Genomic DNA, 26,640 nt, shown 5'->3' on the forward strand with positions numbered 1-26,640 from the left:
TCAAGAACATACATACATGAGACAATGATTTTATTTGTTTGCACATATATTTATTGTTTATGAACATAGGGGATATATTCCAAACAATGTAAGTTGTGTTTTTAACATTACCAATAAGTGTACTGGTGGAAGACACCACCTTTCATACAGGAGTACCCAGATAGCTCATAGAGAGGCAAAATTATATCTGACAGCCAGTTACCTATTCAGCAAGAAGTCCTTAGGAAAGACTGAGAATTGCTCCAGGGTAGCCTACTGAGCATGCCCTGAGCGGCTGCAGCTCTCAAGAGCTTTGAGTCCAACAGGAGAAAAGGGCTATACAAATGTTAACATCATTATTAATAATTAACAGCTGCCATCAAGTAGCTTTGTTCCCTAAGTACTTTGTTGACTTCTGCTAGCTTTATTCAAAGTGGTTAATGCCACAAAGGGAAACAGAGGCATGTTACCATCTGAAGGACATGCTTCTGTGTCCACTTTGTGCCATGCTAGCTCCCTCCCCCCAAATCTATTGACAAGCAGCTTGTAGGTAAGTTGACAGGAAATAGGCATCCTTTGCAGGAGAGGCACTTCCCCACCAATCAAAGTCTTCTCAGTCACTGGCTCTCCTCCATCCCTTTCTCTGGGGAGAGCACAGAACTGCAGCGTTGTGACCCCAGGATCATGGGAAAAAAATTTCCAGAAAGGAAAGTAAAGGAAAATGGCAGACTGGAGCGGCGGTAATCAATGCTACATGATCTGGCTTGTCCCTGGATCAGGTAGTATTTTTTTTTAAGTTTTCATTCGACTCAGGTTCCTTTTAATTTAACATATGATGCTAGCTGTGTATTGATTAGCAAGCTGAAGGAATTTACATTTATAGAAAGCAAACAACATGTCTGGAGATATTCTGTACTGGTGTGGATGAATCTGCTGGAGGAGTTGAGGTACAACATAAGAATTACATACACAATTTACCACTATACCTGATAAGATCAGACAGTGATTGCATAGAGGCATAATCCAGGAACAGAGAGGGTCAGACTGGGGACTTGCAGCTATGCCGGGAACTGCCTTTACTGACTTTCCCTTAAATGCTAAATCTTCTGTGTGAATGTGATTTATTTCCAAGATAATATACAAGCCGGATTTTATGTATCAAAAGCAATATATCAGAGAGTTTAATCAACTGAAGCCAGTGGTCAGCAGAACAAAGAAGGAGACAGTGTCTGAAAACTGTATACAGAACAAAAGACTGTAAATTACTGTTGATTATGTGCAAGTACGTTGCAGTCAAAACATAATCACTAAGAATTTTCAGCCTACAGTTTTTATAGAATAAGGCCGTGTTACCACTTGAGGTGAGAATGGGCATTTCTGTCCGTTCTCTGCTCATCGCAAGACTGACAACAAAAGGCTCCTATTTTATATTTAGGAGCCATTCACACTGGTCTGTCTGCAACGGATCCGTGAGATCCTTTGCGGTAAGCGGGCCGCACTTCTGTGCCATCCCCGATAATCCTGGACAGGCGGATGTGTATATCACCTATGGAAATGGCACATCTGTCCCAGGATCCAACTGGACCACAGCGAACCATTGGAGTGGACACTACACTGTCTGCTCCCGCTGGCCGCACATGATCCGGCTACAGAAGGTAACCAAGACTGTCTGTTAAACAATGTAATAAGCAAGCATAATAATACTTTCCTGGAGGTGTCATTTATTTTTAAGGAATGAGCATTTTCTGCATCATATTCAATACTAAATTTTTTTTTTCTTTATTTTTACATTTAATAGGCAAGCATGAAATATTACCATCTCTAACTTGTAGCTGTGTATATATGTAGCTACACATCAAGCTAAATAGCGCTGTAACAGCTCTAGATGCAGTGTATGTGTGTTCAATCACAGTTGCATCCAAGGACAATTTTGAAAGTACAGGACAAAAAAAAAAAAAAAAAAACTATGTATGGAGGAAAGGATATTTAACCACCTGTTCAGAAAGGGGTTCTTTACAATAAGAGTGGTTAAGATGCAGAATATTACCATAGGAAGCAGACGCATAACAAGAACTCATTCCCCCACCCCTCCCCACACCAAAATTGTCACTTGGACTCCAAGTTCTCCCCACCGTAACCAATAATCTTCTGCTTCGCTCCCCCCGGTCATCCTGATCCGACATGGCACTCAAGACATTGCTGAGTAGCACAGGGAAAAGGGAGATATTTACCTGCTTTATGTGTTGTGGGTCTCCTCCTTGTTTCCCAGCAGCCACTTGCTCTATGCTGCCATTCCCTGGGTCCCTATCACATGACTCGCATTGGTCATGTAATCAGGAGCCGGCGAATGGCAGCAGAGAGTGTGTGGCTGTGATGCATGGAGGAGAGCAGCAGTGCTGGAGCAGGTAAATATTACACTGCTCCCTATACAGCACTATTCTGCATGCCGTCCCCCCCCCCATGGTAGTCATGGGGGCAGTTGTTATGTCTCTTTGCAGCAATGAGTCAATAAAAGGACATTATCCTACAGTCGTTTGTCATTGGCGTTATGTAACGTGGGAATTTGTGGTACCCCTGGTGACTGAGGGCTCCCAAAATAATCTGCACATGTGGTGAATGGCCTACAGAGTCCGGGAAATACTGGACTACGTGAACATTGGACAGACAGTGGTAAGTGTTGAAAGGGGAGGACCTCACCTCCTGTCATCTGAATATGTGAACTTAGCCTAAGATCCAAAACATTACTGATGTACAGACTGAACTGCAAGTTATATTCCACATCATCCAATTAAAGAAGTTTGTAGTTTCATTTTCCATCCCAACACATATCAGAAAAGAATCATAGATGTACCTGTCCTCATAAGCAATCTTCCTGATCATAGTGCTCTACACACCTCCCCTATCTGCCTATAAAACACAGCTGCATTAGCTTGGCAATGCTTGCCAGAGACTCTTTTCTGAGGACAATAATGATTCTTATTCCAAAAAGCATTGTTTTACCAGAGAAGTCCTGTACTTTAATAACATTTCGCTAAGTTGTTTAGATTACTTGTAACCAAGTAATAGTGCCCCAGCCGCTATATGTTCAGTAACACACAGCATGTGTCTCCAGCAATGTTTATAAAGGCAGATTCTTTACACTTTCAAATAAATGCAAATTCGCATACTTCGATATTCTCACTGACAGTGAATTTTTCCCAACCACAAAGGGCCTCCCTGTGGGGCCTCTGAAGTTTTGTGGATCCTTGGAAGAGTGCAGATTGTAGTCACTCACAACTAGATGCTTTATATCCAAATAATCACATTTCTTCTTACAGAGGACAATGTTTTTTCAAACCATCTTTTAGTAGATTTTGCAATTTCCATTGCTTCTTTTGAGGGATTTTTATACTGTAACATGCTGCAGCCAATTACCTATTATAGTTATATGGATGTTTCTGTATTGTTTCTCTGTGTAACCCACTTTTACTACAAAGTATTACGCTCAGTCTGTGTGATCACCACCCCCTCTATCTTGCCTTCTTCCCTGTCTTCTGATTTGATTTCTGTATAGGCACAATTCTAAATACACCATTTATTCGCTTAGATTAGAAGGTAGCATATGTACAGTAAACGTTACATTTTCTGTATCAAACAAGGTTTTTTTTTTTAAGTAGTCTAGCTGAAAGACTAAACAGCAGTCTCTGTATGAGGGACTTATGTTGTGTGGTTCAGCATTCTAATACTGTTCAAAATGCAAGCAGTGAAGCGCAAACAGAACTTCTGTGAGGACAACTTCTCCCTTGTCACATCATCACACATCCTTCTAAAGAGATGTAAACCTGGAAGACATTACAGTGGAGCCCCTGAAAACATAATTGCACTTCCCCTGTTCAAGGCCCCCCCCCAATATATTCATTAGGAGCGCAAGGAAAAAGTAAGAAAATGGTGCCGTTAATACAGATAGCAGGTTATCAGTAAATTTATCAATAATGTATTGTCCCCTATAGCAGAATATTGGTAATTTTATTGATATTCGTCTATCCCCGATAGTAGAAAATCAGTATTCTACTATGACCCCATGTACCTTAATGCTAACAATAACCTTCCCTTATCTGCTACTAACACTGGCCTACTCCTGACACTAACCTCCCATTATCTACTCCTAACTAACCCAGCTAGCCCAATAGTCGAAAATGCTGGAGTTTGGCAGACGTGTACTTTTAACAGGGGTCGGGGTGTCTGGAAAAAATGAGGTAATACCGATAGTAAAATTTTACTGGTATTCTACCATCCCCGATTCCTGATAGTCGAATATTGGTAGTTATACCAATATTCCTATCAACCTCTGTACCCTAATTTCCACACTAACCCTCTCCTATCTGCTACTAACACTAACCTCCCCATATCTACTCCTATCACTCCCCTCCCATTTATATATGCCTAACACTAACCTCCCCACCTACTCTTATTTACTCTAAACATTATCCTTCCACTCACATATGCCTGACATTAACCTCCCCCCACCTGCTCCTAACATTGCTCTTTCCTATGCCTAACACTAATCTCTTCTATCTACTCCTAACACTAACCTACCCCCATTTACTCTTAGCACTACCCTCCTCCCTATATATTCCCAACAATAACCTTCTCCCACCTACTCCTAACACTAACCTCCCCAATATAAATGACTAATAATAATAATAATATGACTAACACTACAGTCAGAGGCGGATACCCCAAAGGCACTGTAGGCGTGTACCTACAGTCACCTTATGTGTGAGAGGCGGCTTCCCTCCCTGACTGACCCCTCCTCCTCGCTCCCGATACAGAGATGCCGCTGCAGCGCTCCCTTCCCTGCAGTCTATAAGTACTCAGATGCAGGCGCCACTCCGATCCCCTCTCTTCCTCCAATGCAGGTATATGTTGTGCAGTCAAAATGCAGGCATTGGCACTCACCCTTCATTTCCATCCTGCTAGTGGCGACTATGAATTATTCTGACAGTCTTCTTCGGTATTGTCCTCGCTTGACGATCCTGACTACAGTAATATGGTACAAAGCAGAACAGATTAGCAGACGCGCAGGAGCAGGCAAATCACTGGAAGGAGACACTTTACCAAAATACTGGGGGAAATGGGGCCAGCAACCAGAGCCTTCCTAATGAGATGAGTATGGTCATTTAGAATCATAACTTGCTTTTTACCTGACAATTTTCAAACAAAAATAATGTTTTCATAATTGCTTTCTATTTATGACATCCAGAGGTTGGTGTCATTGGTGACAGGCTGCCATTGCTCAGCCTATCATACTTCTTTCTACTCAGCCTGAACCACCAGCAGGGCCCAAGACAGCAGGCTTCAAATGAGCAGCATTTGTCACAGGTAAGGCCATGATGACCTTAAAGTGATAAAGTGTAGTCTCCTGGCAAATCTTATGTGTGTTGCACCACGCACTTGTCAGTCCCATGCGAGATTGCAAGACTCCACTAGGGCTGCCCCCACCCTCTGAAATCTCTCCCACCGGCCATCAGACATGCCCCCAACTTTAATACCTTCAAAATAGTACTGCTAACCAACCAACCCCGTCACTGCCACATAACGCCAGTCCTGCATTCCCTTCACTGGCTACCTATAGAATGGAGGGTCCTATTCAAGATCGGCCTACTGACATTTAAATCCCTGAATAATCTGGGCCCTGGATACATGAAAGATATGTTACAGCTGCGAAGCAATCCCCGCATTCTCAGATCCACAGGTTCTAATAATCTAGTCATACCCAGAGTCCACTTAGAAACTTTTGGTCCCAGAGCCTTCTGTCATGCTGCCCCTACGTTTTGGAACTCCTTACCTCAACAGATCAGGACAGCCCTATCCCTGGACGTGTTTAAATCCAGACTGAAAACCCACCTGTTCAGTCTGGCATTTGCAGAAATATAACTTTTGTTGTGTGAATACTTCATCTTACTAATTACTGAATCTGAGAGAGCCTAAGCGCTTTGAGTCCTATAGGAGAAAAGCGCTATAGAAATGTTATTGTATTGTATTGTATAAAATAGCCCTCAAGACTCACCTTTTCAAGTTCGCCTACCCCCCTCATCAATACCATAATATGGTCTACTGAGCATCCTCTAAACAGATGCACCTATTGTGTCTCTAACCACATCCTTCAGGTTGTAAGTCTCTGGCAGGGCCCTCCCCCTAGCATTTCCAGCTTAATCATGCACCCTCACTGTCGGGCACCGCTCTCACAGACTAAATCGGACTTGATCTATTTCTACCAAAGATACTGAACTATCGTTACTAAAGACATTCAAACCTGCATGGTCCTGTTTCTTGTTTTGTGCTCCTTGTATGTCCCACTTTGTTAAAGAACAAGTGACACCCATGCTAACCTAGAAATAAAAAACACATATATAAGTAGATAAATGCCAGTTCTACTTACATGACAGATGTATAGCACTGTTTAAAGAGACTGTAACAACATTTTCGGCCTCATTTCTTCTATCCTATACGTTCCTATGCCTGTTTTAATGTGGTCTGGATTACTGCAGCCTTTTCTAGTTGCACTGTCTCTGTAATAGAGCTAATCTTTTCTTGTCAAAGCTTGTCGAGCCAAAGAGGAATGCACTGTCTCTGCTGTGATAGGGAGAAGTTATGCACGCCCCCTGCGTGTGCATGAGTCACAGGTTTGACTCTGCTCACAGCCAGCAAGGCTCTGGAGCTTAGACATTTCAAACAGCTGTGAGTGCAAAGAGATCAGTGCAGAGCTCAGACAAGCAGCTAAGGCAACACATGGGAGTAACATTCCAGCAATCAAGTCACATTTGAGAGGAGCTTTTGCAAGCGTGCACCTGCTCTGATGATGTATTTCCTGTTTGGCAGCCATCTTCATTGTTTACAAAAAAAAAAGAAGAAGAATAAAACAGTGATTTTATCACCAGGAAAGCAGCGAGAGCGGCGCAAATGTCACACAGGGGGCTAGGAGAAGACAACAAACAGGCTGGTACTTTAATTTATGTATGATTTTCACAGTACAGATTCTCTTTAAGTTATGATTCCTGTGAATTTTATAAAGGAAAAGCAGAGAATCCTAATTTAGACAGTTTCCATCTTGGTTACCTTTGAATAAAGCCAATCCTGACATTTCCTCTCTCACTTTTTTTTCTCCTGCTAATTGTGTATTCGTTAATTGCCCTCCTCCCAGAGTCTTCAGACACTCCCACTGATGTCTATTCTAAGAAGTGCACTGTCTTTGTCATTAGAAGGAGGGGGAAATAAAGGGAAGAGGAGGATTATATTATAGATAAAAAGATCCCCCAGCATGCAGCTGTTTGGAAATGGCAATTAAAGGGGCCAGTGTTCCTATAGTATGTAATAACTCCAAACCATGACAGCAGGAAAAAAGTTTTGCAAGTTTTGAATGCAGGATTAGCACCTTTATCACTTAAAGAGGAACTCCAGTGAAAATAATGTAGTAAAAAAAGTGCTTCATTTTTTACCATATTTATGTATAAATGATTTAGTTAGTGTTTGCTCATTGTAAAATCTTTCCTCTCCCCGATTTACATTCTGACATTTATTACATGGTGACATGTTTACTGTGGGCAGGTTATGTAGCTGCTCCTAGCTGTTTTGGCTGTTAGAGACAGCTGTAAACAGCTAACTCCTGTCTGTGAACATTGTTACATTGTGGCAGTTTGCCCAGAGTACCGCGGTCCTCAGAGCTTCTTGTGGGAGGGGTTTCAGCACAAAATCAGTCATACAGCGCCCCCTGATGGTCTGTTTGTGAAAAGCATTCTATTTCTCATGTAAAAGAGGGTATCAGCTACTGATTGGGATAAAGTTAAATTCTAGGTTGGAGTTTCTCTTTAATACACTCAGACCAGTTGCTCTTGAAATGTGATTTTTATGGTGACAATCCCGCTTTAACCAGTTTATCTATTGTACAGCGCTGGGTAATATTTTGGCGCTTTATAAATACAATAAATAATAATAGTTTATATGTAGTGTTGCTAAAAGAATGGACAATTTCTTAAAATAATACTTTCAATCATGTACTATCGACTTTACAAGACAAGACAAAACAACATTTATTTCGCGCTTTTCTCCTGGCGGACTCAAAGCTTTAGTAGTGAGCATTAGCGACCTTTCAAATCCTTGTTAGAAAAATGTATTCTGTTTTCTGAGGTAAGTACATTAGTCCACATCTTTATAGTAAACCAAATAGTTGGCTTACTGTCGCTTTCTCATTGGAGACCATCAATGAGTTGCTGTTGTAGTCATAAAAAATGGTTCATAATACTTTTTTCCTACTAAAAATCAGCAGCCAGTTAAATACTTTCCTAGGAAGAGAGAGGCGTCTGGATCCTCTAGAGCAGCTTTTCTCAAAACTTGTCCTCGAGACTCCCAAATGGTGCAGGTTTTTCAGGCAACCTCACCTATGCACAGGTAGGGGGTAATTAGTGCCTCAGCTACATGGAATCCACCTAGATGTGCCACCAATTACCTCACCTGTGCATAGGTGAGGATGCCTGTAAAACAAGAACCATTGGGGAGTTACAAAGACAAGTTTGAGAAACAGTGATCAGGGTTACCATGCCACCACATCCATTGTTGCTGAGTGTAGACCTCCCAAAGGAATCTGACACATTCTTGTTGGATTGCATGCTTGTGACCGTGCTCCTCTTCAAGCATAAGCGCGGCCCTGCTGTGTCTGCAGGAACATGGCTGCACCTGCGCAGTAAGTTGGAGCTGATCGTGCAAAAAGAGGAGAGTGGTTACAATATACAGGCGGTCGGGGCAGTGGTTGAGGTCTTGGAGGGCCTCCAAAGTGAACATGCTGAAACCAGCGCAGGAGATTTGGGTGCAGCCGGCGCCACCATAGGCCGTAATAGGAATTACGGCTATAGCAGCACACAGGGAGTAACTTCAGCGCCGCCAGAAGATGGAGCTGAAGTTACTTTTAAAACATAATAATTCGGCTTCCAGCAATTGCTGGAAGCCAAATTATTTCATTCCCCCACTATCCATGGCGGCCTGTAGGGGAATAGTATTTAATATGGCCGGGACTTGTGCGGCAGCAGGATCAGCCATATACCGGCTGAATCCTGCACCCAAGTCTCCAGCGCCGATACCTCTCGTACGCCTCCAAAGACTTCCCTCTCCTTAGATGTGTATTTAACTTTTGACCCAAGGTTCACTTTGGGTTCTCGATAAAGCAAACCTGAACTGTTGTATGAGATAAATAATTGTATGTGTAGTATTTATGGCAAATAGAACATTAGTAACATAGAAGTATATTGTTTTTATTTTAACGGCTGAATTTATAACACTGTATTGCAAATTGCAGCCATTACAGTCGGATGTAAAATCTGCTCTAGTAAGCTGCAAAAACAAACAAACAAAAAAGTAATAATTCTTTGAACTTTTCAGCACTATAACCTTATCAGAAATGTTTCCTAAGCCAGATAATATTTTGGCTTCTATTTACTTTTCATCTTTTGTGGTGCTGTAGAAATAAATAATTTACAAACAAGCTACATGGACAAACAAGGGTGTGATGGACCAAAACACAGCTGTATACTGTAACACATCTGGTACTAAGTACGCATGACTGGGTAGTTGGCGAATACAGCATTAGTAATACACAGAAACATTATGAGATAAGGCCCTTCTCCCTTCAGCTGATTATCTGAGGGGGTGAGGGGCGGGCACAGCAAGTAATGGCTAACAAGGATCACTATGAGATGAAACTATGGAGTGTATTCACCAAACTAAGTTAAAATTACTTGCGTAGACACTTTGCCTTGAGGAATATTTTGCATACATTAAAATCTTTGTAGTGATGTTTGTAAATTCATTTTGTGGATGTGAAAAAATACTTTTTGCTATCAAATAATTCTGGAAGAAAGTGCCGCCAATGTGTGATCCACGAGTTGGAGGCCTGCGCAGGTCTACTTTTTCATACCCGACCCGCATCCGCTATCCTCACCCGACCCGCTTTCTGGTGAATTGGATACCCGCAACTCGACCTGCAGAAGCGCTACCCACACCCGACCCGCTACATTTTCTTCTAAAGTACACATTTAAAGTAACATTGAGCTGTAAAGTTAATAAAACCTATTTTTAGACACAAACCAAAGCTAAAGGTTTACATGCTTGCTTTCACTACCCGCGACGCGCACCCGCAGACCGCTACCCACACTCGCAACTCACTACCCGCACCCGACCCACACCTTAAATTCGGGTACCCGAACCCAACCCGCATTTCGGGTTACCCGCGGGTACCCGACCCGCTGCAGGCCTCTACTACGAGTACCTGCATGTCATCTTCTTCTGAAGTGAAGATGTTTGGCTATTGTTTTTGTTAAGTGATAAGTTGCATCTAACTAATCTTATAAGCCAAGCTACAGTGCTTTATCATCACAGAGTCAGTAAATCAGTAGAATAGTAAACTGAGGCTCGTAACAGACAACATCAACAAGCCAATTAATACTATCGTCTTTATTCTAAACTTTCTAGGAGTCAGTAAGAGAAGGTCAAGGGTGCTTGTTCAGGTCCTCTCCACTGATTGTGAAGACATGCCAAGGAGAAGCAGACCTTATGCATGTCTATAATATTTTGAATTCTTGCAATTGCGTAGCACTGTCAGAGGCGCAAAAAGTTGAGAACACCATAAACAGAATTTGTACATAAGTGTTGTTTTCTTCTATTCTTTTCTGTTACATTTTTTTTCCTGTATGATTCCTTTTAATTGTAATTTCTTAGTTTGAAAGTATGCTCGATTTTGTTTCTATACGATTCCTTTTAATTGTAATTTCTTAGTTTGAAAGTATGCTTGATTTACAGAGGGCCATAGCCAGTTATACACTGCCATCTGGTGGTTACTTATTGTATGTGTTTGAACGTCTGTTACAAGTGCAATCCATTGTTTAGGACAGAGGTGCTCACACTTTTTCAGCTTGCGGGTTACTTAGAAAATGACGAATTGAAAATTATCTACCAGGTAGAATCTACCTACAAATGCAAGCCACAACTGCAGCGCATGCACAGCGGAAGTCCATCAGTGATTACCACAAGCCACAACTGCAGCACATGCACAGCGGCAGTCCATCAGTGATTACCAAAAGCCACAACTGCAGCACATGCACAGCGGCAGTCCATCAGTGATTACCACAAGCCATATTGCAGCACATGCACAGCGGCAGTCCATCAGTGATTACCACAAGCCACAACTGCAGTGCATGCACAAGAGGCCCTTCATCAGTGATTACCACAAGCCGCAACTGCAGCGCATGCACAGCGGCAGTCCATCAGTGATTACCAAAAGCCACAACTGCAGCACATGCACAGCGGCAGTCCATCAGTGATTACCACAAGCCATATTGCAGCACATGCACAGCGGCAGTCCATCAGTGATTACCACAAGCCACAACTGCAGCGCATGCACAAGAGGCCCTTCATCAGTGATTACCACAAGCCACAACTGCAGCACATGCTCAGCGGCAGTCCATCAGCGATTACCACAAGCCACAACTGCAGCACATGCACAGAGGTAGTCCATTAGCGATTACCACAAGCTGCCAAGTCAATGAGATACCAGGGGTTGGACAAAATAATGGAAACACCTTGAAAATCAACAAAATATATTTAAATATGGTGTAGGTCCACCTTTTGCTGCAATTACAGCCTCAATTATCCGAGGTATTGATTCATACAAATTGTGAATTGTTTCCAAAGGAATTTTAGCCCATTCTTCAGTTAAAACACCCTCCACTTCCTTTAGAGACGATAGCGGCGGAAATCGACTTCTTACTTGAATCTCTTATAACGACCATAAATGTTCAATCATGTTGAGGTCTGGGGATTGTGGTGGCCAGATGAGATGCTCAACTTCATTAGAACGTTCCTCCTGCCTGGTAGTGGAAATGTGGTGAATTTGTCTGATTATGTTCTTAGCGAGTCTGAAATAAAGGTTCTATCCAAAGGTCTGTCTTTTGCCCCCACCCACCATTTTGACGTATTTACCACTCTTCTCGATGTAAATCGATTTGTGAGGTCAATCCTTTTACGCAAACATTTTGGGGATGATGCTGATCAACCAGAGTGGAGACCGGCTGGCAGCACTGTGGGCATACCTGATATAGGTAACTTTCAGGATACATGTGCTAGATGGACAATGGATAGTCTGTTGTCCGATAGCAATCCCCTGGTTACCCTAGATGATGTTAAGCCAATCAGAGCAGCCAATCCCGATTTCTACCCGGTGTCTGCACGCACGACTCATGTGGACACTTTTCAGGAACTCGTGGAGAGAGACCTTTTGCATTTAGCTAAGAATCCCCTATCTACCACTATTCCAAACTTTAGCCGAGATGAAGCACGCGCCCTTAAGAGTCTACAGAACAATAAGGATATTGTTATCCGCAATGCGGACAAGGGCGGCGCAGTGGTAGTACTAAACAGCGTCAGTTACCGAGAAGAGGCTCTGAGACAGTTAAATGACAGTGACACATATGAGACTCTGAGGAATGATCCGACCTCAGAATTCCAGAGCAGGTTGTCTAGTCTTTTGTCATATGGTGAGAGCCTGGGGGTCCTTGACCGGAGGCTTGTGGAGTATTTGGGTGTCCAGCACCCAACTATACCAATTTTCCATCATTTACCGAAGATTCACAAACAAGGCGCTCGTCCGGAGGGCAGGCCAATTGTGGCCGGGATTGGCTCTCTGGGCGAGCGCCTTGGTAGTTGGGTGGACTCCATGCTCTAGCCTCTGGTGAAGCGTCTCCCAGGCTACATAAAAGATTCCAAACATCTATTGGCCAGTATTGAGGATTTTGAGTGGAGATCAGAATATGCTTGGATTACAATTGATGTAAAATCTCTCTACTCATGTATTCCTCATAATCTTGCCCTACAAGCTTTGGAGTTTCATCTGGGGAAGTACTCAGACTATTCTCTGGACCTCCAGACTTTCATTCTGGACTCTGTCTGTCACCTCCTGGCCCACAACTACTTCATGTTTGATGGCCGCTTCTACCTCCAGAGACGTGGCGCCTCCATGGGAGCAAAGTTCTCCCCGTCCCTGGCTAATCTATACATGGGATGGTGGGAGGAGAGCCATGTCTTTGGGGGTGGTTGCGGCCTCATGGAGGATGTTGTGTGGTACGGGAGGTACATTGATGATTTGCTATTGGTGTGGAAGGGTAGCCCCTGTAGTGTCCAGTTTTTGGTGGAGCATTTTAACGCCAATGAGCTGAATCTTCAGTTCACATTTGAATATGAGAAGGTTTCCATCAACTACTTGGACCTTGAGTTAAGGGGAAACCCCAACAACGGAAGGGTTAGCACAATCACCTATAGAAAGGCGTGTAGTGGAAATTCCACTTTAAGAGCTAACAGTTGTCATCCAGCCCACACCATAAAGGGCATTCCAGTCAGAGAATTTAGTAGAGCGAAACGTAACTGCTCAGAAGAAGGTGATTTGATTAAGGAACTTGATATTGTGGAGGCACGACTTTGTGACAGAGGCTATCCTAAATGGGCCATAAAAAGAGGTAGGTCGAGAGTATCCTCTCGACCCAGATCAGATCTGGTACATGCTACCTCAATTAGGGGGGCCACTAGTCCGAAACCCACATTTGTAACCACCTTTTCGTCAGAGTACAAAGAGGTCATAGGCATTGTCACTAAGTACTTACCCATACTCAAGGCTGATGCAGGCCTACGTCCGATCATCAATGAAGGTGTCAGAATGGCCAGCCGACGGGCACCTACTCTTGCCAAACTTTTGTCCCCAAGCATGTTTGAATCAACACAACACCCAAACACGTGGCTTTCCCTGACAGGTTCGTTTAGATGCAGTGTTTCTACATGTCGATACTGCCATGTGCATACGAAAACAAGATCTATTGTCTCTTCCGTTAGCGGCCGTAGTTTTCCAATCAAACAGTTTATCAATTGTGGAACCAAGGACGTGATTTATCTAATCACGTGTAGTGTATGTTCCATTCAGTATGTTGGATGTACTACTAGGCCGCTTAGGCAAAGGGTAGCGGAACACTACCTGGGACAAGGGTGGCTTACCACCAATGTCTCTAATGTTGCGAAACATTTCAGGGAGGTACATAGTGGGAATATGACTGGCTTCCAATTCCAGGGCATAGAGAGAGTGTTTCCATCCAAACGGGGTGGGGATCTTTACAGGTGTTTACTTAGGAGAGAAGCTATGTGGATATTTAAATTGGACACTAGAGCCCCTCGAGGCTTGAATGCTAGGTGGGACGTGAGTCTCACAACACAGTGACCTCATTTATCCCTCTATTGGCTTATGATGGTGTGTATTCCCTTTATTTCTCTCTGTTTTCCAGTGTCTGCCTGTACTACTGCTTTACTCTTTTTATTGATCTCATTTATGAGAACAATTTTTTGACATTTTTTTACTCTGTTTTATCATGTACAATGACACTTTGTCGTATTGTTTTAAATTTCATGCACCTTTCAGAACTGACCTGTATCCTGGCTCCGCCCTCCGGGGTGAGACCGCCCCCATGGAGGTGGGCGGGGGGTGGAGCTTTAGGCCGGGTGTGTATTAATGTGTCAAAGGTTTTCCATGTGAACTCAGCTATGATTAAGGACCAGTAGGTCCGAAACATGTCAGCTTGAGATGTGATGTTTTAATACTGGATACGTCCTAACAATAAAGAGGATTCGTGGTGAATTGGTGCGGACCTTCCTTCTGTTGGAGTTCCTCCTACCATACTTTAACAATTCTAGCTGTATGGATTGGGGCATTATCGTCTTGAAAGATGGCATTACCCTCCGGAAACAGTTCTTGAACCACAGGATGAACTTCGTTGCCCAAAATTCCTAAATTGTCTCGGCTGTTAATTCTTCCATGAAGGGAAATCATTGGCCTGGCGAATTTCCAAGAAATAGCACCCCAAATCATCACAGCACCCCCACTATGTTTTACGGTTGGGAAAAGGCAGTCTGGATGAAATGCTTCTTTCGGCTGTCTCCAAAACGTAAACTTAAACGTAAAGGTCGGCAATAAGGTAAACGATGATTCGTCAGAGAAAAATCACATTTTTCCACTGCTTGAGTGACCAATTCTGGTGGTTTCTACCACTCTAAACGCTTTGAAACATTTGTCTTTGAGAACAGAGGTTTTCTAATTGCAGTTCTTCTGTGGAATCCAGATTTGTGCAGCTCCCGACGAACAGTTTTTGTGGAAACTGGGTTCTGTAGGTGTTTTTCCGAGCTTTTCTAACAATTCGATTTAGAGTCAGACGGTCTCTCTCAGACAACTTTGACTTTCGGCCACAACTGTGCTTTGCTGAGGATGTTTTTCCTTTGCTTTCAAAGGTAGTCATTACTTTTGAGACAGTACCTCTTGAAATGCCAAGCATTCAGGCAGTTTGTGTTACAGCAGAGCCTACCATACAAGCACCAACAATTTGGCCTCTTTGAAAGTCTGAAAGATCTGCCATTTTTATAAATTATAACCAACTTTGGTTTAAATATCTGTAAAAAAACAATTATTTTAATTCAACATATCAAATAACAAAAATAATAAACAAAAAAAAATTAACATATGTCAAGTTTTGATTGCTTAAAACATGTTCAAAGATTATGATGCCAAAATGTTAGGTGTTTCCATTAAATTTTGTCCAACCCCTGTACATATCATAGAGCCCTCCTCAGTAAGCCAAATAGAACAGTGCTTGCCCAAATAGAGCCCCAGTATCATGCTTACAATAATCATGCAATATCATGCTCAGTGTCTGGCAAAATTGTAATCAGCAGTAGCACATAATGCTTTTAGATGTATGGCTCCCCATCGTGCAACATCAGAATCCTGTACACTGCTATGCAAAACTTCAGGACAGCATATGGCCCTAAGCTCATCCAAGTAAAAGAGAGTGCAACACATGTCACTCACACAGGCTGTGTGGGATTAACCGGTAGATCACGATCTATCCAATTGGCTTGCTTTAGGATATAAAGGATTTCTATGAATGTACACTAGAATCTTGTTATAGTAAACTCTGATATAGCAAACCTCTGGTTCCAGGTCCCAAACATGCACCTGTATGAATATAAAATACATGACTACTTCTGATATAGTAAACTACTTCGTCAGGTCAATTGAAGTTTACTTTAAAGGAATTCTAGTGTATATCATACATGTCATGTTTGCATGCAATAGTAAAATTTCAATTATAAAATGCAGTTTTTGCATTTTACTAGATACTTTAGCCATGGATCAGTTCTAAATTTAAAGTAGGAAATATGGACACCTTTGGCCGCGAAGAGGTTTTGGCGCTGCCATGGACCACAATTTTAATTGTGGCTAAAGCCAACCCCAGTGGACAATTTGGGCACTGGAAGCGTAGCATATATAGTATGTAGTCGAAGCGCCGCGATGGTTGAGGGACCAATAGCAACGCAGATGCTAGCAAATGCTAGTGTTAGAATGGGGGAGGGCAGGTACGGCTTAGGAGCAGATTCTTGTTAGGCTTAGGTAACGGTGGGTTAGTGTATGGAGTAGGTAGAGAGAGCGTTAGTGTGAGAGTAAGGTTAGGTAGAGTGATTTCAGAATATTACCAATATTCTGCTAACGGCATTAGCAAGTGCCCAAAAGTTCAGGATGCCCTTTTTTCAAATACGCAGCCATAACAACCCCTTACTTTGTACTGTATAATAACTCTTAGGAAGTCCAGCACACACTACAAAGAAGTTCTTAGAAAAAGGTACACTTATCTTGGTGAGTACAGTACATAGAAATGATGCTTCATTGCCACTATAAACATGTTGTCCAGGAAATGCACAGAATAATATGTTACTCTAATGGAATTCTCTGCATCACAAGCTACGTGAATGTACCATTGAAATATAATCGCATCACGTTACGATATTATCCATTGCAATGGAATGCAGAAGATGAACTGTAACAGGACCCTTAGTGTTATATACCTGGGTATGTATAAACCTTACAATTTTAAAAGGCATGTAGGTCAAGAAAAATTAAGTAGTGGATTTGACACAAGCCTATAACATTTGGGGGGACAGCGACGGAGGTGTCACTAGACCAATTTCCAAAAGATTTCATGCTGAAATCGATCAGGAATCAGTCTGTGGTGTATGGGTAGCCAACAGATCTCACTCTGATGAGATTCGGTCAGATGCCTCTTGGTCAAGGCATATGGAGGCTGACATGTCTATTTCTTTTTAAAGAAAACCAGTTCTGGCATTCTGCGGTTTTTTTTCTGGCATCAGCAGTGTCTAAATAACCTAAAAAACTAATGTGGCACATCCAGTCAAATATTTGACCTGCATACTAGTTCATAGTCTATGTCCTAAAGTATTAGAGGCAGAGGATCAGCAGTACAGACAGGCAATCCAAATTGTTTAAAAGGAAATACATATGGCAGCCTCCATACCACTCTCGCCTAAGGTGTCCTTTAAAGGGAACCTGAAGTGAGAATTATATGGATTCTGCCACATTTATTTCCTGTTAAACAATACCAGTTGCCTGACAGTACTGCAGATCTATTTGGCTGCAGTAGTGTCTGAATAACACCAGAAACAAGCATGCAGCTAATTAGTAAAATCTGACAATACTGTTAGAAACACCTGATCTGCTGCATGCTTGTTCAGGGTCTATGGCTGAAAGTATTAAAGGCAGAGGATCAGCAGGACAGCCAGGCACCTGGTACAGCTTAAAAGGAAATAAATATGGCAGCCACCATATCCCTCTCACTTCAAGTTCCCTTTAAAGGACTTGCTGCTAACACACTGGTGCAAGATACCACCGGACCAGTTAAAAGATATTGGAGTCAATTATCCCTTATTCACTTCATGATTTCTCCTAGGTCAGCGGTTCTCAAAGCCTTAAAGGAATACTTAAGTCAAAAAAAAAAAATGACATTTACTCACCTGGGGCATCCCTCAGCACCCCGAAGCTGGATGGTGCCCTCGCAGCCCCGCTCCGATCGTCCTGTCCCTGCCGGCGGCTACTTCCGGTTCGGCGACAGCCGCCGACAGGCTGGGAACGCGGCTGATTTTCCGCGTTCCCAGCCGCTGCTATCACTCTCTATGCTGCTATAGCGTATATATATACCTGGGGCATCCCTCCGCGTTCCCAGCCGCTGCTATCACTCTCTATGCTGCTATAGCGTATATATATACGCTATAGCAGCATAGAGAGTGATAGCAGCGGCTGGGAACGCGGAAAATCAGCCGCGTTCCCAGCCTGTCGGCGGCTGTCGCCGAACCGGAAGTAGCCGCCGGCGGGGACAGGACGATCGGAGCGGGGCTGCGAGGGCACCATCCAGCTTCGGGGTGCTGAGGGATGCCCCAGGTGAGTAAATGTCATTTTTTTTTTTTGACTTAAGTATTCCTTTAAGGGCTTTGAATTTTTTTTCAAGGCACCTCTGGTCAAAAACAACTACCGAAATGCTGTTATGACCTTTATTAGGCAGCCCGCACCCTCTCCAGGTAGGCATCATCCCCCTTCCAAGTAGTCAGTGACTCCCATTAGGCAGCATCCCCCCTCCAAGTGGTTGCATTACCTGATGGCAATGCACAATGGATGGGGATGAAGGGTAGGAATACACTAGGCAGAAACGCTAGCTCTGTGTAAAACGTTAGCGTTAACACGCATAATGTAAATCAATAAGCTGCACGAAAAACGCATTTATTTGCGTTCTGCAATGTGCGTTTTTGAAACACAGAACTTGCTGCATGTTTTTCCAAAACGCATCTAAAAGCATATAGTGTATGTCAATGGTGATACAGAGGTATAGCATCTTATTGCATTTTTATTGGAATTTTTTATGCATTTTTTTGTATAAAAACCAAGTATTCCCTCTACCTGTTGACTTGATATGCCAGAGAGGACATCGAAAATGTGTTTTCATACTGGCCACATACCCAAAAATTTGCATAAACTGCTTATCAGAAACGCACAAAAACGCACTTGTGATTCATATGTGCGAACTGCAAACGTAGTAAAATGCAAGCAAAACGCATGTACGCAACACAACACACTCAAAATACACTCCATTGGGCTCAATTCTGAAAGGCCACCCTGTAAAATAATATTACATGAGGAAAAATACAGCATTCAGTATTTCTGATTTTTTTTTAACTATTCTGAAAGCTTTCTCCTAGTGCGGTATTTATCCACGCAAACATGTGCAGTGAGGGAGGGAGGGGATGAGGGGTATGCCTTCCGCAACTCACTGATCCTCCTGGCTGATGGGCAGACAGTATCGGGGCTGCGATGTCACATCCACGCACCAGCAGCTCTGAGCAGTAGCCGCTCTCCACCATCCCCCTCCGTGCTACGCTGTCTCCTATTAGGCCAATCAGCGAGGAGGAGCACGGAGGATCAGCCAGAAGCACACAGTGGGCATAGGTGTAATGAGACACCACAGCGCCCGGCAGGAGACTGCTTTACAACTGTCTTAACTCTGCAGATATCCACGGCTCCCAGCGCAGCCTCAGCAGCCAGGAATTAATGAAGGAAACTCTTTTCCCTCTCCTGCCTCCCACTAGCTACACAGCTTATCGCATGGATAAGAGGAAGTTACCGGCAGATAAGAGCTGGTCTTAAAAAGCAAATATTTTTGCCTGTGTAACTGAATGCTCTTATCTTTTAGAATTTACATTTACTGACTTTTAAGGAGGATTTTACCTCACTGCTCGGTAACTTCACTTTTCCATGCAGTAACTGCCTAAAACTGGACAAACTCTGCGCAAACATATGAATGGACACAGGCACACTATTAATGATACCAAATCTGGACTCCCAGTTGCTACACACTTTCGGTCCAACGGACACAGCATTTCGGTCCAACGGATACAGCATGGATGATCTTCGTGTCACTGCCCTGAAGGGTGGCTTCAAAACGTCAAATGATCGATAGCAGAAACAAGATTTATAAATTGGTTCAAAGCTGTGCAGAATGGTTTGAATAAGGACAACAACTTTCTATATTGGTATGAGACTGATGATATTTGAACTTTCTCCGCCATTATAGCTGAACTTGTGAACTAAGAATTTACGATACCTCTGGGTCAATCCTAATCCCAGGTCTGTGAGCAGGGAGTAAACAAGGATCCTTATCTTAGCTAACAACCTCTAACCCCAGGTCGATGGTCTGTGTGAATTTAGGCATCTTAATGACATGTATTTATGCTTGAAAAAATATCTGTTTTCCCTTTTGATGTTGCATGTATAAAGCTGTCTGTTACACCAGTTTGCAAACTAACAGGATATAAGCCAGACGAAGGCTGCAAGGCCGAAAGCTTGCTTATTTTTATTCATTTTGAGTTAGCCAATAACTGGTATCATCCTGGTTTAAAACTTCTTGATGTTTCATAAAATCAGTGGTATTTTTGCATTACCGAATGCGGTAATGCTTTCAGAATTGAGCCCATTGCGTGAAAGCTTGCGTTTTTCTGCATATTCGTTTGTGTGTTTATATTCTTTATTTTTTATGAAGAATTACTAGAAATACTTTGTACTTTTGTAACATTTATGATAAGACACAAAGAACAAAAATATAAATAACTGGTATTCAGACAAAACTTAAGAGCACAAAGAGAAGATTATGGAGACATCAGTACAAGTGAAGCATGTAATATTTGAAAAGTGCATCTTCAGTTCTTCATCTGGATTTGGCTGATCTTTGTAGTCTTCTTCAGATGGTGATAGTTTGGCAGAATCTTCATTAGGAAATCCAGCTGAAGGGTTTGTGGCTGTATCATTCAAAAGTGGAAATGGAAACTCATAAATAGCACATTCTGTACATGGTCTTAGTTTATAATTATACCTACCCTTTCACAACAGACATTTCAAGACAAACTCTCACAGTTTGATTTGAAGAGTACCCAAGGCGGATCACAAAAATTACAGGACACATAGGCATGTTCTCTGCTCACTGACAAGCCTCTGTGTCCCCTCTCTACTGCTGTCAGCTCCCCCTTCACTTTCCTTTGCTCCCCCAAAATGAGCAACAGGCTAGATTGTCGCTAGCCTGCCATTTACCTGCCACCGTCAATCAAAATGCTCCCCCCGCCTCCCCCACATTGCCTTCCCTCCATCGCTCTCCCCCCTCTTCCAATCAGCAGCCAAGCCGTGGCACAGGAAGTACTTTCGGGCAGCGGCCATCTTGGATTTATCTGCCAGTAGTCAGATGCTGCGGAGGGCAAAAGGGGCAATAGAGAGCAGCTAGGCTGCATCCTTGAGGCGGCGTGGTGCAGGTAGTATGCTTTTTTTTTTTTTTTTTTTTTTTTTGTGATGCCGCTTTGGGTTTTGTTTAAGGCTTCTTAACCTTGTGTAATTCTTCTCAACTGCTGCTCTGAGGGCTCTTTCACTTAATATGCATTTGTACGTGCTTTTAAAAATGCACACCAGATAAACTTCAATAACACGTTTGTGTGTTTTTGCATACGTGATGCAGTTTTTTCAGAATTATGATCATAGGGAAAAGTGATTACTTGAGGGTATTGGTATTGTGGACACATTTTTTCGCAAACAAAAAGATGTAGAGTGAAAGTGTCCTGATAGCAGTTAACCTGATGTCTAACCTTAATGCTCTCTGCAAAATATCTAACACTTGTCCTGATTTTTCACCTAGCCTTAAAGGGACCTTGTAGTGAAAGGAGTATGGAGGCTGCTATAGTGGGAGGCTGCTAAAGTGAACCTGAAGGAGAAAAAAAAAAAAAGTTTTACCTCAGTATAGGGAAGTCCCTAGTCTAGATAATCCAGAGCATGTGCAGAGAAGGGAGGAAGTGATCATAACAAAAGTAGAAGGAAGTGACAAAGCTGAATAGAACTGATAGAAGTGTTTGGCTTCCTTCAGTCCACCGATTCCCTTGTCCAAAATGGCCTCCACTGATGGCCGACCATCACATCAGTGCATCACTTGCACGAACCCCCAAATCACCGCTTCTCTCCTATTTTAACTGCATTACATATACATGAACAGTGCACCACAGAGGTGCTCCATGCTTAGCTGTTGCTGTGCTCTTGGAAAGTTATTTCTGACTATTGAATTAGCACTTCCCTATACCCTCTCCCCTTGCTGTGATGCTCCTGCTTGTGGGTAACAGGGCACCTGAAAATACTTTCTAGTTGTAATATGAAAACTGTTTAATTGCACAATAAGCTGTTTTGTTTCACATCAGAGACATGCTGGTTTTAAAGGCAGATGTGTGCTGTTGAGTCATGCAGCACACTCTGCCGCTGTCCACAACAGACAGCATGCCTAGTCTTTTTAGGTCTTTCTTCTTTTGCTGTTTATGCCTGTTGATTGTGGCCATAATGACGTTTGGCACACAACTTTTTTTTTTTTAAAGTTGTAGCTTGGCCGTTTTTCTTAATATTTTAAACAATAGATTTTCTATATTGGATATCGCATATCCTAGCACTAATACTGTCAGTTCTTTAAAGTTGTATATTTTAATTTATCTGCAGAGGTCCACACGAATGCATTTGTATTTCTATCTTAAGTAAGGATTCTAGGTTCTATTTATACCAGTGTCCTCATAGTGGTAAGTTACCTCTCCTATTTTAGTTGTTTTTAACCTAAATTTTATACAAACCTGGATTCTAATCATTTGTTGACTTTGGTCCCCTGTGGCTCAGTCGCAGTCGATAATTTTTTACAGAGAGTGGCAGCAACCACAAATATCCGAGTGGAGACAGGTTCATGATTGTCTATCTGCCTTCTGTGGTTGGTTGTCCTGTTTGCAACCCAATTCTGTGGGTACTGCTTCTTTGCACATCCTCTCTTTTTCACCAGTGTCATAATGCACTATTTGGGCTCTGTCTCTGTGCTTTCTTTTTGATGTGTAGAATCACCGCTCTCCTATTCCATAATTTAAAAGTAAGCGGTATAGGATTCATCCAATGTAAAAACTTTTTTGCAGAATTTATTATTTTTTTTGCCCGTCTTGTTTTTCTTCATCTAATATGCCTAACATGCATTCCTCTGGGATCCCATTCAATTCGCCCAGTACAATACTATTTAGAAAGACTGAGGGATCCTAGGACACCTCCAAACTAAATGCCAAAAATCAGCACTATTGAATATGCACCTAATAAAATAAGATGACAAATTTCGGCCAATTTCTGCCATTCTGACTGGGGACAAACAGGGCTGCTGGATGAAACGGAGTTGTAGCAGTTTATTAGTCAAAGAGACAGAATCAGACAGATGTAATCCTAGAGTAATCTCCAGTCTTCATCAGTCAGCTGTTTTATGATATATGGCGAGTGTAAAGACTGTATAAGAGGGTAATAACCTATGCAAGATGATTGTATATTGTCAAAGCAATCCCATGGGTGAACAGAGGATGAAATATACCCATCCAAGGCATTTCAGAAATATTGGGATCACTCCCTGCAAATTGAATCCAGGCTGTATGACGTAACTGTAGATATCTCTGAAATAACCCATAAAGGACTGCTATATTCTAACTACAAACATAGAAATGAGTAAAGTACATGGTTGTATATAAATCTGAAGTTTGGTTGGCCTTTTTGCTACTATCCAGTGCCTAATTATTTAATTCCTAAAAGCCAGATTATTGCAGAGTGGCATTTCAGGGAGAATGCCTTCAAACTGCATGAATCTCTTCCACAGACCCAGCATTTATTTATTTTTCTTAATAAAGATACTCCGCTCACTAAAGAGTGTGGTTATACACTTGAAATGAACCTCAACTCTAACCTATCTGGCAGAACATCATTCACACTAGTGAAACCCAATGCTATTAGCTTTAAAAATGAATCCCAAACCAACTCTAACTTGACCTCGAAACCCTGATGCAAAGGGCACTTCCACACAGAATGCTTGTTCAGGGCTATGGCTTATAATATATTGGAGACAGAGGCTCAGCTGGACAACCAGGCAAAAGGTATCGTTTAAAAGGAAAATAAATATGTCAGCCTCCATATCTCTCTCAGTTCAAATGTGCTTTAAATCCTCCGGCCCTGCAGTGCCCGAATAAACCGGGCCATCTGTTGTGTGGCTGCTCCATTCCTACTAGTCATGTCAGTGCTAACAGAAAGGATGGAAATCTGTACAACATTGACAAGTACAAAATAAAGAACAGAAGGGGAGATTTATCAAGAGAGGTGCATGGAAACCTGGAGCAAAAGTGGAGAAGTTGTCAAACTAATCATGTCTCAACTGATACATGAAACAAGAATTCTGACTGGGATCCCTCAGCAACTGCTCTACTTTTACTCCAGATTACATTGCGCCTGCCTTGATAGATAGCCTAGTATCAGGTGTTATAGACCTTACCCACACAATCCAAAATGAGAAAACATTCCTGGCTGAAAATAACAAGTATAAAGCAGGGGTTGCAGCATTAAATGTAGTGTGAGATCACTGGGCTTTCCAGGCACACAGGAAGCACTCTGATAAGTCACAAAAGAACCTATAGACACCACGATTACACTAACCTGTGGACGCTCAGTCTGTACTCTACGCAGGCAGTCAGATCCATATATGACTGTGTTCTCTGGAATAACCTCACATGTGTCCACATTGCAGCAAGCACCAATAATGCAGCCGCTCGTCAGAATGACGTTCCTGCCCACAAACGCTGACGAGACAAATTCAGGTGTTAGTACAATAAACCCATTGCAGGTTCTCAACAAACAGAAATGTAATAATTAATAGTTGCGGGTTAAAGCCCAACTTCAAATTAACTTTTTAAGCATTTAGTTTAAAAAAATATGTTTAATTTGCATTGCTGAAAAAAAAACAGTTAAATGGTTTGCAGAACTAAACTCGGTAATTCCTCTCTGCTTTAAGAGATTAGCCACAGTATGATAAACCTAAGAGCAAACCTGAAGCGAAAAAAAAGCCCTTAGGATATAATGAATAGTATGTGTAGTATGGATATGGTACAGAACATTAGTAGCAAAGAAAATAGTCTCATTGTAATTTTCCATATAGTTTTTTTTTTTTTTTTAAATACATTAAACTAGCATTATACTGTCACAGTCACAGGTGCAATTTTAAAACCACACTTTCTTTTAAGCTAAAAAACAAAGCAGCAATAATGACCCTTTGAACTTTCCTGCAGTAAACCTTATTTTAATCTGTCTCTCACTGTTTTTTGGTTAAGTGCTTCAGAAAGCAGGAATGTATTCCACCCAGTCTAATGGCTCAGAGAAGCTCTTATTGGTGGGTAACAACTGAAGCGTTTTTTTGTAACTCTACCAGTACTGGAAAACAATACGAGACTCTATACTTTGCTACTAATCTTCTATTTCTTAGGTGTACTACACATACAATTTATATCATAAGTTTATTTTCGCTTCAGGTTTGCTTTAAGGCCTGCTACACATTGGCCTTAAAGGGAACCTAAACAGAGGGAAATGGATGTTTTATTTTAAACAATACCAGTTGCCTGGCCTTGCTGCTGAGACTTCAGTAGTGGCTGAATAACACACCTGAAACAAGCATGCAGCTAATCCAATCTGACTTCAGTCAGAGCACCTGATCTGCATGCTTGTTGAGGGGCTGTGGTTAAAAGTATTAGAGACACAGGATGAGCAGGAGAGTCAGGCAACTGGTATTATTCTAAAAGGAAAAAACCATATCCTTCTCAGTTTAGGTTCTCTTTAAAAACGGTCCTGGATCCAAACGAAGGTGAATGGATCCTATGTTAATCTATAGGAAACATTTAGATTGCTTCGTTAGAACAGATCAGTTTGGCACATTCCATCAAATGGACTACAAATTTAGGTCTGCAGCGATTTTTCCAGAACACGGCCGTCGCAGTAGCCACTCACTTAAGCAACGGAAGGTCACGGATCAAAAACGAATGCCTATTAAAAACGGATCTGTTTCTACACGGATCAGTTTTTGATCCATCCAGTGTGAACTGAGCCCAAGAGGAAAACAAATCATTACAGTTTATGAAAATCCCCCCAAAAAGTTTTACTTGTATTCACCACACTAGAAGCACTGAAACATTAAAGGCTGCATACACTGGTCGATTGCTACCAGATCAACCAACAGGTAGATCCCTCTCCGATCGAATCTGATCAGAGAGGGATCTATTGGCTGCCCATACACCACACACAGATTTTGAATTGATCTCAGCATGAAATCGATTCCCAACCTGCCTCGCCGCCCCGCCAGCAGCAAACCATTACCTGTCCGCCGGCGCAAGTCCCTGGGTCCCCGCAGTCTCTCACTTTTTTCAGCGTCCTCCTCCATCTTCTCTTCCTGTCCCATCCTGTGACAAGGAAGTTCAAACAGTAGCGCACCGTCTACTGTTTGAACTTCGCCTCCTCACAGGACAGGATGAGAAGACGCCAGAAATAGTAAGAGACTGTGGGGATTCGTGCGGGCAGACAGGTGATGTATTGCTGCATTGGTCGCTGCCGTATCGAATGACGCGCTCCCGACCCGCCGGCGATCTAGCTAAATTTTCCGCCCGGACAGATCGACAATCGATTTCGGGTGGAAATCGGTCGACTAATCAACATTTGTGTAATGATTTCACAGCAGATTTGATCACAGTGATCAAATCTGCTGTATTTCGATGGGAAATTGTTTGAGTGTATGGGTACCTTTAGCTTGTATTTACACAGACAGATAGCTGCCTCAGCACAGCTCACAGCTTTGATTTACAGCTGCT

General features: G+C 42.3%; 1 protein-coding gene across 1 annotated transcript in view; it reads right to left on the reverse strand.

The window, feature by feature from the left end:
* Positions 1 to 20,486: 20,486 nt before the first annotated feature.
* DCTN6 (dynactin subunit 6) overlaps positions 20,487 to 26,640 on the reverse strand; it is a 35,242-nt gene continuing 29,088 nt past the window's right edge. Inside the window, exons 6-7 of the mRNA XM_068233603.1 lie at positions 24,446 to 24,588; positions 20,487 to 20,727 (exon numbers count right to left, since the gene is read on the reverse strand). Of these exons, the coding sequence (XP_068089704.1) occupies positions 20,629 to 20,727; positions 24,446 to 24,588 (242 nt within the window). The 3' untranslated portion in view covers positions 20,487 to 20,628. The remainder of the gene's footprint in view (positions 20,728 to 24,445; positions 24,589 to 26,640) is intronic.

The sequence above is a fragment of the Hyperolius riggenbachi genome, chromosome 1 (genome assembly GCF_040937935.1).
Source record: "Hyperolius riggenbachi isolate aHypRig1 chromosome 1, aHypRig1.pri, whole genome shotgun sequence".
Taxonomy (NCBI): Eukaryota; Metazoa; Chordata; class Amphibia; order Anura; family Hyperoliidae; genus Hyperolius; species Hyperolius riggenbachi.